The 15,882-nt window shown below is 45.8% G+C and overlaps 5 protein-coding genes across 5 annotated transcripts; 3 read left to right on the forward strand and 2 right to left on the reverse strand.

Moving 5' to 3' along the window:
* The first annotated feature begins 447 nt into the window (after nt 1-447).
* Nucleotides 448-2,849, forward strand: DEU56DRAFT_782498 (uncharacterized protein). Its single transcript, XM_041352098.1, has 11 exons — nt 448-571; nt 627-816; nt 868-931; nt 984-1,073; nt 1,134-1,351; nt 1,409-1,626; nt 1,684-1,900; nt 1,956-2,019; nt 2,078-2,167; nt 2,212-2,690; nt 2,747-2,849. The coding sequence occupies exons 1-10, from the start codon at nt 493-495 to the stop codon at nt 2,557-2,559; spliced, it is 1,578 nt and encodes a 525-aa protein (XP_041212186.1). The 5' UTR covers nt 448-492; the 3' UTR covers nt 2,560-2,690; nt 2,747-2,849.
* A 769-nt stretch (nt 2,850-3,618) lies between these two features.
* On the reverse strand, nt 3,619-5,845 carry DEU56DRAFT_909159 (uncharacterized protein; the record flags this gene model as incomplete). The annotated part of the gene is made up of 7 exons (XM_041357078.1): nt 3,619-3,639; nt 3,709-4,080; nt 4,132-4,397; nt 4,445-4,588; nt 4,638-4,726; nt 4,797-4,848; nt 5,791-5,845. 7 exons carry the CDS (start codon nt 5,843-5,845, stop codon nt 3,619-3,621), a joined length of 999 nt encoding a protein of 332 aa, XP_041212187.1.
* Nucleotides 5,846-6,361: 516 nt separating this feature from the next.
* DEU56DRAFT_753084 (uncharacterized protein) lies at nt 6,362-8,585 on the reverse strand (the record flags this gene model as incomplete). Its single annotated transcript, XM_041349680.1, has 10 exons — nt 6,362-6,452; nt 6,520-6,689; nt 6,745-6,863; nt 7,084-7,228; nt 7,281-7,667; nt 7,932-7,979; nt 8,078-8,124; nt 8,237-8,287; nt 8,343-8,477; nt 8,531-8,585. 10 exons carry the CDS (start codon nt 8,583-8,585, stop codon nt 6,362-6,364), a joined length of 1,248 nt encoding a protein of 415 aa, XP_041212188.1.
* Nucleotides 8,586-9,039: 454 nt separating this feature from the next.
* DEU56DRAFT_909161 (uncharacterized protein) lies at nt 9,040-10,885 on the forward strand (the record flags this gene model as incomplete). The annotated part of the gene is made up of 5 exons (XM_041357079.1): nt 9,040-9,699; nt 9,752-9,837; nt 9,913-10,042; nt 10,097-10,198; nt 10,244-10,885. The coding sequence occupies 5 exons, from the start codon at nt 9,040-9,042 to the stop codon at nt 10,883-10,885; spliced, it is 1,620 nt and encodes a 539-aa protein (XP_041212189.1).
* Nucleotides 10,886-13,840: 2,955 nt separating this feature from the next.
* Nucleotides 13,841-14,179, forward strand: DEU56DRAFT_730060 (uncharacterized protein; the record flags this gene model as incomplete). Its single annotated transcript, XM_041348139.1, has 1 exon — nt 13,841-14,179. The coding sequence occupies one exon, from the start codon at nt 13,841-13,843 to the stop codon at nt 14,177-14,179; it is 339 nt and encodes a 112-aa protein (XP_041212190.1).
* Nucleotides 14,180-15,882: the final 1,703 nt, after the last annotated feature.

Genomic DNA, 15,882 nt, shown 5'->3' on the forward strand with positions numbered 1-15,882 from the left:
CCATCGATTAAAATCAAGGTCAGTTTAAGCGCTCTAGTGATCGTTGCGCCGATTTTGTCTCACCATCGAGGTCCATAGGTGGGAGACTATGGGACGATCAATAGTAAATCTGGAGAGCTTGACGTGGAAGGGAATATCTACGAAGAAACATTCCAAGAGTTACTAAACAAACAAGGCTTGAAGATCAATTTATCTGATGAATCGTGTCAGCCTCAGAAGGGCGGACTCGACGACAACATCATCATGTCCTCTTCGGGCGTCAAACAGGGAGATTTCTCGGTGAAGCCAGAAGTGTGAGAGCGCATGCACTCCTTCCTCTGTGCGCTATCATTCATCATGCACTAATCGATCAGCTCATTCCTCAACCTGGCCTCTGCTTCCGTCAAGGCCGAGTTTCAATTTCAGGAAGACAAGCGAGGCGCCATCCTTGTAATGCACAAGCCCCAGCAGGAATATATTCCACGGGGCAAGGTTCTGAATCTTGTCCACAAGATGATCGAGCTGTATGACAAGTATCTCGTCACCAGCACGTTCACGTGCCCGGGATATTATATCTATTTGTCTAACAAGTGTGCGTTTACTTGTTTGTGTTTCATTGGTGACATTATGTTGATGGTGTAACGCAGCTGGAGAGAGAATAGCACTGGCGCTTACAAGAAATTCCGTGGTCTGGTGGACAGATTCTCAACCTGCGCTTACCCGAAAAGCGGTAGACAATGATGGACGATTCTGCTACTCCCCTCTCTACACCCTGAAGCAAAGAGGAACTAAGTGGTTCCGGCGAAAATACCCCGGGGAAGAGGAAACAGATGGGATGTGCGTTACTAATTCCTGCTTATAGACTCATCATGTCTGATATCTGCTCAGGTGGCTTGACTATATCCCACCATGGGACCCTCTTGATGAGGACGGAAATGAACTGCAAAAGGAGGTTTGCCAGGTGTTGCTTGACCCTTCCTACTGATTTCAAATTCACTTTTCAGACTGACGAAATGCGAGCCCGCAAGTTCATCGACCTCATTTTTCAGGCATCATCCAAGTGGGCTAATTGGAACCCGGACATCGAGATCAAGGTCAGTATCAATGCTACAGTGAACGCTATGCCGAGGTTGCCTCATCTTCAAGACCTGTAGGTCGGGGACTACGGGACCATCAACCGTGAAAGTGGACGGCTTATAGTGGAAGGCAACATCTACGATGCAGTGTTCCAAGAGTCATTGAAGCAGCAAGGCTTGATGATCAATTTATCCGATGTATCATGCCAGCCTACAAATTTGGGCGCAGTCGAGAAAGATATAATCATGTTATCCATGGGTGTCGAAAAGGGGAACTTTGCATTCAAGCCAGAAGCGTAAGGGCGCACACTTCTCAAATGTGTGCTATTATTGAAACTCCTCTGATCGATTAGCTCCTCCCCCAATTTGGACTCTGCTTCCGTCAAGGCGGAGTTTCAGTTCCAGGAGGGCAAACGAGGTGCCGCCCTTGTGATGCACAAGCCCCAGGAGGAATTTATTCCTCTGGACGGTGTTCTAGGTATTATCCACGAGGCGAACCAGCTGAAGGATAAATATGTAGTCGACAGTACACTGAAGTGTCCGGCATATTATCTCTACTTATCCAACAAGTGTGCGTCTCCCTGCTTTATGCTTCATTGGTGAACAGTCTACTGATGACCTGTCACAGCCGGAGAGAAGATATCATTGGCGCTTGCCGCTAGTCCAGCAGGCGTGGCTACTGATGGAGAAGCTTCTGTAGACTGGTGGACAGATGCTCAAGCAGGGTTTCTTCGTCAAGCCTTTGACAAAGCTGGACAGCACCGCTACACGCCTATTTACACCCTAAAACGCATGCTCCAACCATTGGTCCATGGGGCAGAGGAACATTTGGCAGAAGATGACCCGTGAATTACTGATTCCCGTTTGTCAAACTCATCATCTGTTCTGACATTCGCTCAGACGGCCGGACTGTATCCCACCATGGGACCCTCTTGATGAGGACGGAAATGAACTGCACGAGGAGGTATGCCAGGTGTTGCTCGACCCTTCCTACTGAGCTTAGCCCATAAATCCCTCTTCAGACTGATGATATGCGAGCCCGCAAGTTTACTGATCTTATTCGCCAAACGTCATCCAAGTGGGCTAATTGGGACCCGGCGATTGAGATCAAGGTCAGTAGTAAATGCCACGCGGAGTTAACTCTCAAACCCTGTAGGTTGGGGACTACGGGACGATCAATCGCGAATGTGGAGAGCTTGAAGTTCAAGGAAATATATATGATGCAGCATTCCAAGAGTCATTAAACCAACAAGGTTTGATGATCGATTTATCAGATGCATCGTGTCAACCTGTAAGGGGCACAGTAGAGGAAGACATAGTCATGTCCTCGACAGTTACAAAAGAGGATGATTCTTCGCTGAAGCCAGAAGAGTATGTTTTCTCACAGTTATTATTGCTTGCTCACTATTATTTAAACGTTCTAATCGATCAGCCCCTTCATCTCTGCGAAGGCCAAGTTCCAGTTCCAGGAGGGCAAGCGAGGCGCCCTCCTCATGATGCATAAACCCCAGCAACAACATATTCCCCAGGGCAGGGTTCTTAGTGTCATCCACAAGGCGAACGAGCTGAAAAATGCACATCTCGTCGACAGCACGCTCACGTGTCAGGGGTATTATATCTGCTTGTCTAACAAATGTTCGTTTACTTGGTCTGCGATTATTGGTGGATGGTATACTAATGGTCTGACGCAGCCGGAGAGAGGATCTCGTTGGCGCTTAAACATCAGTTGGATTGGTGGACTGATGCTCAAGCAGCATTCCTCCGAAAGGCGTTTGATATTTCTGAACAGTACCGCTACACGCCATTATACACCCTGAAGCACAGGGACAATAATCTTATACGGCGATTATCCCGCGGGGAAGAGGAAGAAGAAACAGAAGATCATTTGTAAGTTACCGATTTCCACTCATGAGACCGATCCTGACATTCACTTAGGTGGCCTGACTGTGTGACACCATGGCAGCCTCTTGATGAAGAAGGCGAGGAAGATCCAGTGCGGGAGCACGCAGTACGTCAAGCTTTAACCACTCCTTCTATTGATCTAGGCTCATGATTCATCTTTCAAATGAATTTGCTGCCCGAATTGCACCAGAGCAAGGCAGAGATGATACGCCTATACAGAGAGAAGGAGGGGGAGGGATTCTCGCAGCTCCAGATGGCAACCCGTGAAGTGACGGGGGGGAATGTTAATCCTTTAACGCGTCATGAAACACTGACGAAAGGCATGTCAATCCATTCTGTTTATATCCAATCACCTAACCCACACTCATTAGCGGCACAGAAGCTTAGAGAACTTCATCGTCAGAATGATGAGTTGTGCATACAGCTGAACATGATACCTGATTCGTTGCGGGGAGCTCCAGGTGCATTATCTGACTGTTTGACCATCAGCAAACTACTAATTTGGTGACCTTTGTATAGACGCGAGTGTCTGAGTAGATGAGTGGTAAAAGGCGAGGATTTCATATTCGTGGAGTGTTCTTAGATGCGAATCGACGACGCGGGCCCCGGGTAGTGATGTTCTGGCTCGGCTTGGCTCGAAAGCCCCGGCTTTGGCCCAGCTTCAGACGGCCTGAGCCACGGCCTGTGTATGACAATGATAGTAGTTTGTTAGTGTCTGGTCAGTCACTTTAATTTGAGAAAAGAAGGATACCTGTTTCATAGCCGCCGAGTCTCTGACCGTCGCCTCTGTCAACCTCCGATTCTGCGTACTGTCATCAATATTAAGACAGTCGCAAAAGCAAGGTCCATCACATTCTTCAATCGGTTGCTCAGCATCAAACACCGTCTTTGTAGACGATTTATTTCGCTGAGTAGATTCTCGCTTTCCTTCTTCGTAAGTTTCTGCGAATCTTCCCGCTCTTTTGACATTGAAGTCATCAGACTCCATGGCCGGATTGTTGGTATTCTTGATACAGGATACTGATACTTCAAAGTTATGAAGGAGTGATTGGTAGTGCAGAAGATGCGCTTGGATATGAAGGTCGCGCGTGAGCTCGATGCGCTTTCCTAGCACCTTTGACTCCTGAATTGCGCTTGAGCGATATCACTTCCACTCTGAACGAGGACTACATACCAAGTCACTAACGTGTTTGTACAGCAGCTCAAAGGACTCATCCCATGCATATAGTGCGTACCACAGGAACACGAACGTCGGGTCTTTGGACTTTTTGAATATTATTTGCCAGTACACACTATCCCCCACAAGCTTTATAAGCGAGTGGAGTCGCTTCGCGGATGTCCGGCACCATGTAGACTCGGGATGGTGGGAGATAATGGCGCTTGTCTTTACGCCGCGGACCATGTGAATTGCGAAGAGGTCGATGAAGAGCATGCCATCATCTAGGAAGGACGTTGGAGCGTGAATATAAGAATATCGATACACATACCGCCCATAGGGAAAGGAGCATGGATGTTGATCCGGGCATCTGCTGGAGGGTTCTCGGGTTGTGATGGTGGTGTTGGAGAGGGGGTTGCTGATGGATCTTTTAAATCACGCAGTGTTCGTACAAATGGCAGGGTAACAGTGATGTCTGTCGTACGACATCAAGATGTGACCCAAAATGAAGGGTTTAGCCTTACGATCTCCTTGTTTATGGGTGGGCGCTTCCTGGTATCGTGAGGGTATCCAATTAATGGAGGACGTGAAAAAGAATGGTTCGATGTTGTATCTACGTATGAGGGGCCTCAGAGCATAGTAGTATTAGAGCAAGTAATGTCAAAAGAAACATGGCGACTCACTTGTATATCAACAGGAACATGGTGATCCACTCGTCCGAAGGATGTAAAAGTCCTTTAACTATTAGTCAATTCTGACATGTAGCAATGGCAGGGGGAAGCAGAAGACGAATGCAAAAATAGAGTCTGGCACTGCAAACGCAGTACATAATAGTCTCCCGTAGTCAGACCTTGATACTTAGAATGCAGTCATCCTTGGAGCGTCGTCCACCCGCGTGCCGCGTGCGTCTCGCGTGTGCTTACTTAACCAACTTCCAAATACATCCTCCAATTCAGAACTTAAATTCTTTTCCTACTACAGTATAGGACCGGTCCTTTAGCCACCCCCACTCCTTTAGCCACCTCAGGTAAAACTTTTGATTTCTTCATTTTTTCGTATCAACATATAGAAAGTAATTGAGGACGAGGCCTCAACGGACGTTGCTATAGAATATGATAGATACTTGATGTCTGCGATGTTGTGCATGACACAAATTAGTTGTTTTTTTCATCCTCAGTGAATTCTATTCAGAGCAATAGTAGATCAATGATTTTTTTAAAGAAAAAGTGGCTGGTAGGATACAAAGTACATACTTCAAACATCATTTTCACCTGCAACATATTTGTACAAGTCTCCTTTATTCCTTCTACAGAGTGGATAGATTGAACACATGTAGTTTTTGAAGGTCTTATCTTGGTGAGTTTGTCACACATAGCTGTCACGCTGTTTGGCTTCCCCACTCTAAACTCACAGATCGCATGTCAGCGCTGCGTGATGTGACATCTAAAATTTCTAAATCGAGGTGGCTAAAGGACTGGTAAAGTCAAAGATAACGCTGTTTTCAATGATCTTGCTACAACATACTAACATCGTCGCCAATAGCTCTAGAAGTTGGTTCGTAGTATTTACATGTATATTATAATATTATTGTCTACTACGATTTGCGAAAAAACAAGCCACTGTGAAGTGGGATGCATTCCAAAATGTGGTGGCTAAAGGACCGGTCCTATACTGTACCAACTGCCTCATCTTTCCGTTGGAACGCAGCAGCTCCAAAATATGTCGACGTCATTGACACACGGCAAAAATATAAAGGTGTTCTTCATCGGTTTTCCCTTGCACCCTTTGTGATTTCCACCAACTTCAAACTTTTCCACTAACCTCTGTCTTGCCTGGTTCATCTATTCTAACTGGAAGCCTTCCTTTGACCAACTCGGCATCAGGGAAAGCCTCCTCAGCTAAATTTTACTAATTCACAGAAATTCTCGATAAAAACAACAAATTATTGTGGATTATCGCCTTAAGAAAGTTTAGAAAGTTTATACTTTTTATTTTACCCCCTTCTCCATAAGATATAATCCCGAGCAAATAATTTATAATTTTGTGAAATTATTTTATATTCTAGGCATTTGTAAACTAAATGTTGTGAATTGTGGAAAGAATATGTTGAATTTCAACGAGAAAATCACGTGATTCAGACAGGATTACAAGAAAACAAAGTAGCATTTGATTAAAAGTGAGTGTATAGATTGGTGAAGGGGATCAACAAATCTGTGCTATTTACGGGTATAGACCAACATAGTAGAAGCTAATCCTCAACCATGCCATCGAGGTCGAGTAGTGCCAGTGCATCTTCATGCTCGGTGGCCATATTATCATTTCCCTTCCGTTTCAACGCCCTGCCAGCAGCGTCAATATGCAAATCAAAGCGGCGGCACCATGCACACCAGCGAACTTAAAACTTACTGTACAGCTCCATAAATATCGGCCATCAAGCGGTGAAACTTCCCAGGTGCGTCCTTCTTCAAGTCCTCGAGGAACTTCACGTGAAAGACATAGGTTTCACTGAATTGATTCCCCGTGAAATTGAACTTTCCCGGCGAACCAAGTGTTTTCCAAAAGAGGGCATTGTAAACCTTGAAAAAAAAAACAAGTCAGTGCCACTCAATGACCTAGGGGAATGGACATTACTGATGTCGCGACCAGCACCAGCAATGGGACAGGTATTTTGGGGCGATTGGCCTTGTTGTTTGCAATCTTGATGAAGCGCTCCGCATATTTGACGCCAATGGACTTCGCGCCGTTGAAAACTCCAGTGTATATGAGGAAGATTAGCAGGTCACCCTGGTAGGGCTTTTTCCTGATAGGCGAAGGTTCATTGTTGAGCTGGTGAAGAAAGAAAGTTAGTAAGAGCTGTGAGGCATGGAGGTGATGATATGTAGAAAGGGAATATGTTAGCGCATAGGAAATTGGGATAGATGATATGTAGAAAGGGAGTATGTTAGCGAGAGACCAGGGCATCAAACTCACATCGAACTTCAAAGCATATATATGCGTGCTTCTCCATGAGTCTTTTTGCCTTGACTACGTTGTGACCAAGGCGAAAGTAGCTGTCGATGTTGGCGCATGCAACCTCTTTCAACTCGCGGCGTAATATCGGAATGTGTGGCTCCACCTCAAGTAATAAATGTTAAAGATAAAAGAAATTGTGACGCCAAAGGACTTACCAAACTACTGAGTTGAACGGCATATGTCGCATCCGCTTGAAGACATTGTTTAATGGCGTGTAGGCCACGTTCCCCAGCCACTGTAAGCAAAGATTGCAGTGAGACTTGGTTTTTGTCAATCAGTTCAGGATAGGCATCAACAAAGACAATGTGACACTTGGCGTCCACAATCGCGTCCCACACTACTCGTCGAGTCTCCTGGTTCTGATCGAGCAACTTTACCTTACCAGACTCCGTTCGAATGAGAGAAGCAATGCTGTGGCGTGCAGCAGAGGTGAGTTTGGGGTTGGCGCTGTCACTGGAGTAGGGTTCTGAATCCCCGCAAGTTGTAGTAGTTTCATTGATGGACTCTGAAACAGCGTTATCGAGATCACGCCAGGTTGGAGTCTAGTAAATGAGTCATTAACTGAATTGTGTCCAAAAAGGTGAATGAATTTGAACTCGCCTCCGCAGCTTGTTTGAGTTCTCGAGCCGACTGAGATTTTCCACGTGAAACACCCTTGACGTTGTCGACGACGAGCAATTGAGGGACCTTCAATTGTGAGTCACGCAACTCAGATAGCGTGTGAATTAAGTAATCCTCATGGCAGTGGTCTCTGGTTCCTCGCCTTCACTCTCCTCGTGGTCAGCGTCCGAACCATCATCATTGACCTGTTCATCTGAGTCAAGCTCGTCAGACTTGGACAATGCAGACACATCCTGCATTGCGTATGTGCGATGGAGTTTGTGAGGTCGATACACGCCTGCTACGCACTTCTGAGTAACACTGCCTCTTCAAGGGCCAGTGGATAACTAACCTCGAGGTTTTTCGAGTTCAGGTCCCAGGTCTTCATCCTCATCATCACTAGACTCAGCAATGTCCTCCTCATCTGTGAAGGTACGCTGGCGCTCTGTTGTGTACCGTGAGGTTAGTCTAATTGCTATGACTCATCGTGTAGAACCAGCAATGCACTCACTGTGAGCAGTCACATCTGGAGGCGGATCCACTTTTGTGCGCTGGATGTTCTCTGATCAAAGGTAAGTGTTTAGTTCATGTACTGTAGGGAGGAAAAAAACTCTTACTGTTGGCGCTTGGTGCTGGGTGCTTGGTGCTGATTTTTTTCTGTTTCTGATAGATACCGCCGCCGGGACCCGAGCTTCCTAGTCGAGTTGGCGGGGACGGTTGATGAGCTATTTTTGTTGCTTTAGGCTTCCAGACTGATCTCGCAGGTGAGTATCAAATATTCATGTTAGGATGGTTGCATACTTACCAGCATTTTCCATAGCTCTGGTCTTGGCTTTTCGCGGCTCTGATATGAAGCCCATAGTGAGTACTGTCTGACTCCGAGTTTACCAGTAGCCACTTACCACGAGAATTAGTAGGTGCGGACATGGTAAACTAGATAAAAAAGACGGGAGGCTAACGAAGGACTGTGAATTGTCAAGACAAGAAATTGGGAGGGAGTTGAAAAGTTTGAGGGTGCCGTCAAGATTTTTAGCATTTTTCAACATCGGGGGCAGTTCAACTCAACTGGCCCTGACTTTAGTTTCGGTGAGTTTCTCAACATTTACCTCAGACTGACCCTCAAAATGTTTAGTGCTGTTTTACTAGCTCGTACGTTTGCACAGCAACACGGATCTTGAGCTTGCACATAGCCCCCTCGATCCCTCTGCTCACTCCCTGCTCTCTCCTCGAGTCCGTCTGATCACTCGAGACCCTCTACTCGCTCTTCAAGTCCCTCTGCTCGGTCTTTGATCCCTCTGCTCATTGCTCCCACGTATGGCACCACGATGCCCTGGTTGCGGCCGAGATGATCTCACAGTTACGGGTCTCAGTCAGCATCTTGCCAAGAGCTGCAACACACATTGTCAAGCGCTGTACCGTCAGTCACGGTTAGAAATACCTCGAGCCAATGAAACCGGTCCTCACAACGAGTTGGAGAGGTCTGATACAGAGGAAGGTTATGGTGAGAATGAATTTACGTGGGCTCCCGAGCAAGTCAGCGATGGTGAAAGTGACGGCGAAGGCGACGGCGGTGGTGACAGCGATGGTGGCTCAAATGATGGTTTGATTCTCGAACCTGAATGGGAGCCTCGGGTCGAAGAGCGAGAGGATGATATAGCTCATAACGATGCATACCAGGAAGATGAGCACGGCGCTCAATACGATGAGCACGTTGCTCACCAGGACATTCAAGCACATGCGCAAGGGCAGCACGGATGTGTGGTTGTGGCTTACCCAGATCCGCGCGCTGGTCGAATCATCAATCAAGCCAACTGCCGTGCTGCGAATGTGGAATATGGGGCACACCTTTCTAATGCAGAGAGGGATAACGTGTATCATCCTTTTGCTTCTAAGATGGATTGGGAGGTCGCAAGATGGGCCAAGCTGCGTGGACTCAGTTCAACGTCGTTATCTGACCTGCTCGCAATCCAGGGGGTAAGATATGCCATTTATTTATACATTTGTCTACATAATTAAATAATTGCAGGTCAGTGAACGCTTAGCGCTCTCGTTCAAGAACGCAAACGAGCTGAATTCAATGATCGATCACGAACTTCCGACCAGCCGGCCGAAGTTTAAATGAGAGCAGATCATTGTCGCTGGAGAATCCTTTGACGTCTATTATCGTGACGTGATTGAATGTGTCAGGTCACTGTATAGTGATCTGGACTTCGTGCAGTATCTTTCATTTGCCCCCGAGCGGCATTATACCGATGAGAATGAGACTGTTCGTCTCTTTCATGATATGCAAACAGGTAAATGGTGGTGGGACACGCAGGTACGTGAGGTCAATAGTATATATGATACGTGCTTGATACTTACAACACTACAGAAAAAACTCGATCAGTGCCGTCCAGGTGGGACCATCATTCCCGTCATTTTATCATCCGACAAAACGCAAGTAACGCTGTTCCGCAACAAGTCTGTCTATCCGGTGTATCTCACAATTGGGAACATCCTGAAAGAAAACTGACGCAAGCCGTCGTCTGGTTCCTACATTCTACTCGCTTACTTGCCATCAACACGGCTCAAACACATAACCAACAAAGCTTCACGCCGGCCAACTTCGGCCAACTTATATCACGCATGCTTGAGCCGTATTCTCGCTCCACTCAAATCTGTCGGTCTAGATGGACTGCATATGGCTAGTGGAAATGGTGATGTCCGCCATTGTCATCTATTATTTGCCAATTTCATTGGCGACTACCCAGAACAACTCCTCGCTACTGGGATCAAATTTGGAGAGTGTCCGAAATGCGATATTGACGCTGACGAAATGGGTAGCAATACAGTGCCGTTTCACTTACGAAAACTTGGCGAGGTGCTAGATGCACTCACTGCGTTCGCTGAAGGGAATCTGCCCTTTGTTCGCACTTGCGCTGCGGCGGGCATCAAGCCAATTGTCCATCCTTTCTGGGAAGATCTTCCGTTCACTAACATTTTCCACGCAATCACTCCAGATGTCTTACACCAGCTGTATCAAGGCTTGGTAAAGCACCTCGTAGGATGGTTGATGGCTGCTTGTGGAGCCGCCGAAATTGACGCTCGCTGTCGCTGGCTTCCTCCACATTCATCTGTTCAGCAAGGGGATCACTGGCCTGTCACGCATAAGCGGGACTGAACATGCTCAAATCTGCTGCTTCCTCCTTGGTATCGTGATTGGTATCCGGTTGCCCAACAATTTAAACGGAAACTGACTCTTACGTGCAGCACAGGGTCTACTCGACTTCCTCTATCTTGCACAATATCCGTGCCATAGTTCAGAAACCTTTCAACTACTGGACGACGCACTCAATCGTTTTCACAATAATAAGGACATTTTCGTCGAACTCGGAATCCAACACAGTTTCAACTTACCGAAGCTGCACGCCACCCGCCACTATCATCTCATGATTATCATGTTCGGTACGACAGATAACTACAATACAGAATACACCGAATGGTTCCACATTGACTACACGAAGGATGCTTACCGGGCCACGAATCATAAAGATGAATTTGTACAGATGACACGCTGGCTCGAATGTAAGGAAAAATTTTTACGCCATGCCAAGTTCGTCAGCTGGCGACTTACTGGCACTCAACAATTGAAGCCTCACCACTCGATTCCACCCGACATCAGGAAAAACTGTTCTGCGATATAGAGCTTTATAGACAGTGGTCCAAAAGGGCCCAACTATAACAGCTTTTTGGACTATAATAGCTCTATAAAGAGCTCTATAGCAACCACACATTTTATTCCTAGCTTTAACAACTTCAATAAATATGGCAGTAGCTACTAGTGGCTATGATATTGAGTGACCCCGGTAGACCGTGGGAATATGACTTCAATAGGTTAAGATCCTAGTGAGTGATAAGGAAAAACTCGAAATTGAGGTATTCAAGAAAGCAACTTGACTGTGGGAACTTTTTCGATGAAAATCAAAGTTGTAGTCCTTGTCAAGGGAAGTCTATCCATAGTCTTATGATTTCAATAGGTTAAGATCCTAGTGAGTTATAAGGAAAACACTCGACATTGAGGGGTTCAAGAAAGCAACTTGACCGTGGGAACATATTTCGATGAAAATCAAAGTTATAGTCCTTGACGCAAAGTGTAATGAATTACATTGTATAGGAAAAGTGTAATCCGCAATTTTGACATTTTTGTATATAAAAGTGTAGTGAACGCAATTTTGACATTTTTGTATAGGAAAGTGTGATGAATTACATTGTATAGGAAAATTGTAGTCCGCAATTTTGACATTTTTGTATAGGAAAGTGTAGGGAATGACATTTGTATAGGAAAAGTGTAATGAATGACATTTCTATAGCAAAAGTGTAGTGTACGCAAATTTGACATTTTTGTATAGGGAAGTGTAATGAATGACATTTGTATACCAAAGTGTAGTGAATGTCATTGTATAGGAAAAGTGTAGTTCGCAATTTTGACATTTTGTATAGAAAAGTGTAGTGATTGATGTTGTGGACATTTGTGTAAGAAAAGTGGTATTCATCGGAAAAAGTTCCCACGGTCCACTTGCTTTCTTGAACCCTTGGATTTCGAGTATTTTCCTTATAACTCACTAGGATCTTAACCTATTGAAGTCATTAGACTATGGATAGACTGCCCTTGTCAAGGACTAACTTTGATTTTCATCGAAAAAAGTTCCCACGGTCAAGTTGCTTTCTTGAATCCCTCAATTTCAAGTGTTTTCCTTATAACTCACTAGGATCTTAACCTATTGAAGTCATTAGACTATGGATAGACTGCCCTTGTTAAGGACTACAACTTTGATTTTCATCGAAAAAGTTCCCACGGTCAAGTTGCTTGTGGCTTTGTTTGGCACTGCTTATGTAAGCAAAAATGCGGTCAACCAACAAGTCTTTTCCCATTCCTTCCTTCCCCCCCACTGCCCCCTCATTAGATTATCCTCTATATTTCTCTTACAATTTTCGAGTTTTTGCCTCTTTTCTCTTCTTCTTCCTTCTTTATCCCTGTCTTGGTGTTGATGTTGTTGGTGCTGGTGCTGGTGTTGATGCTTTGAACTCTGGTAAGTCTCCCTCCATAATTTCGCATTTTTGACTATTTGACTAATCTTTTTTCTAACCCTCTCCATCTAGCTCTCTTCCCTCCTACTCCTCCTCCCCCCAATTATTTTCGCATTTTTGACCATTTGGCAAGTCTTTTTCTCTGACTCTCTTCCTTCTGTCTGATCCTCTCCTTCTAGCTCCCTTCCCTCCTCTTCCTTCAATAATTTTTCGCAATTTTCAGTATTTGGTAAGTCTTTCTTTTTTTGTAGTCATCTTTCCTAGGGTATGACACGGGTGATGTTTGCCCGGGTACCCACCTGGGCAGCACCTGCGGGTAAAGTGTGGGTCGGGTGGTATGGGTGATGGGTACCTGTGATTGATTCACCCATGCGGGTACGGGTACGAGGACTTGCAGAACTTGGGTACCCACGGGTATCCGCGGGTAGGAGACCCAAAAAGTGTGGCAGTGCCACGCTGACTTGCTGACTCGATCTATCATTATCGATGGATTATCTTTGCAAAATTCTACGCGACGTCAATCATTGTTTCATATTCATTATGCCGGTGCTTACTGCAGACTCCATGTAGTGTGAATGTTCATATCTCACAAGACTTCCAACTGTTGCGAGTTGCAACCCACTGGCAACCCCCATGTTGGGTGCCTCTTCTGACAGACTCAGCACACCAACGAGTGTTGAATTTGAGCTCGGTTCCTCGCCAGTCAAGAACACACGCAGTCATAGTAGGCACACAGTGGTATCTCCGCCTCCCGTTTGAGAGTCTCCCACCAAAAAACATCGAGTGAAGGCCGACGACACTGATCTTGATGTCTGGGACAAAAATGATGATGATATTATAAGTATTTTTCTCCCTTTGTTCAATTTTATTCACGGATTCACTGGTCTTTTCAGCTACGTCTAAATCTCGGTGGAATTCTGCCACTTATGATCACTACAAGATATCCTTAAAACGTCGCCTGAAAGCTGACGGCAGCCCTGATTATCTCGAGTTCGGGTTTACATGCCGCTCTGACCCTGTCAACTACAAACCACATCACTGCAAGCGCATGCAGACTGCGCAAGGGACGAAAAACCTCAACCGGGGTGTCAAAGAATGTATCCAGCGGCGCGGCATCTCAACTCAAGGTCCGAATGCAACAGGTGCCCAGCAAACCCTTAGTGGCACAGTTTCGAAGTACACACCTCAGGCCCATCGTGCCCTAATAGCGATGTGCTGTGCCGTTAACAAGCATCCATTCAACTTCGTAGCTGATCCTCTTTATATCGAGGAAGTCAAGCTATTGCGCCCTGATGTGATTGTACCATCACCACGCATGGTGTCACACAATATCAACGAAATCTATACTGAGGGATCGAAAAATGTCAAGGAGTACTTTTCGGTATGAACCCTTATCAAACTTGTTGACGTGCTCACTAATTTCCTTAAGAAACACACTGGCTCAGTTCATCTCGTCACTGACGGATGGACTGCACCGTTTGCCTACTCATACCTTGGCATCATAGTAGTGTGGCTTGCGCAGTGCCGAATCTGGCGTGCGACACTGGAATTTATCCAGTACGTGTTGAACCTGTGTCACGCACGTATTACTCACACATTTTTAGTCTAAAGGAAAGCCATACAGGAGAATATCTTGCCAAGATGATTGCTGATTGCCTCGGTCGGTTTGGTCTTCGAGAGAAGGTAAGGGCTTTTCAACTTCGATATCGAACTTTGGTCTGATGCTTGTCACAGTTTCATACAATAAATATGGACAATGCTAGCAACTGTGACAGCACTGCTGATCATCTGCAGAGGCTCATTCCCAGCTTCCGTAGACAGGCCTCACGTTCACGATGTTTCCCTCACATGGTCAACCTCATTGCGAAGGTGCTATTATCATCTTCGTAGCTGATTTTAAATTAACCAACATCCTTAGGCATTCATATCGTTTTTTTTACCGTCAGCCAAAACGGAAAAAACAGGTCAAGGTAGCCAAACGAGGCCGAAAACGTCGTCGTGTAAATACACTTGACGATCCCAACAGTGCTGGAGGTTCCGAGCATATCATTACCCTCGAAGATGGCAATGAGAATGATGAACTCACCCCTTTAGAACAGGAACTTCTGGACGAGGAGACGAATGGTCTCCCTCAGGCCGAAGATGAGTCATCGGGCACCCATGAGATCGAGGTCGAGGTCGATGAAGCTAAGGAAGCACACGATCGTGAAGTCGTTAAGTCTGTCCACGATAAAGCTATTCAAACAGCCAGGACTGCGAACATTACAATGTCGAAGTCACAGGAACTTGAAGCCCTCGGCTTGTTTCCCAAGGTAATCTGATGTGTTTATATTCCATCTTCGAAGTATTTACTACCTTGTCATTCTAGGTGGCTGGTCTTGCCCGTAAACTACACGATAACACAACATTGCAAGAGGAGTTCGAGAAGACTGTTGTATTTTTACGTGGCGAAGACACTCACAAACGGCGCCTCAATCGACGTGTTCCCACTCGTTGGAATTCCGATTTCGCGTGTCTCAGTGCACATCTCAATTTCAAAGACGAGGTCAAATTATTCACGGACCAGAACAAGTTACTGGACTACGCTCTTACGGCTGCGCAATGGAAGCTTTCCGAGCACTTGGTTCCTATCCTCGAGGTATATTTTATGTTGGTTTGTTAATGAGATGGCTCGCTGATCCGAGTCTTATTCAAGCTTTTCAATGAGCTTACAAACTTATTCTCAAAAGCCAACGTGCCGCTGATTTTTGAAGTCATCCCCATGCTCGAAAAACTCGAACATGCACTTGACCGTATCTACAATGCTGAGGACGAGCCACCCGTAGTTCGGATTGCCACACAAGCAGCTCTGCAAGTCGTCGGCAAGTACTATGCACTCACTGATGACAATGAGGTGTACCGGATTGCAATCAGTGAGTCTCCGTCTCTGTTATATTCTGTCCTTAGCTAATATATCATGATATAGTAATGTGTCCAGACAAGAAGCTGGAATGGTTTGAGAAAAACCCAGACTGGCATCCAAATGACCGTGTCGAAGCCAAGCGGATTTCACAGCAATGCTGGAACGAGTCTTACGAAACACTACCCTCT

This window comes from Suillus clintonianus (assembly GCF_016758775.1).
Source record: "Suillus clintonianus strain FC179 chromosome Unknown DEU56scaffold_12, whole genome shotgun sequence".
Lineage (NCBI taxonomy): Eukaryota > Fungi > Basidiomycota > Agaricomycetes > Boletales > Suillaceae > Suillus > Suillus clintonianus.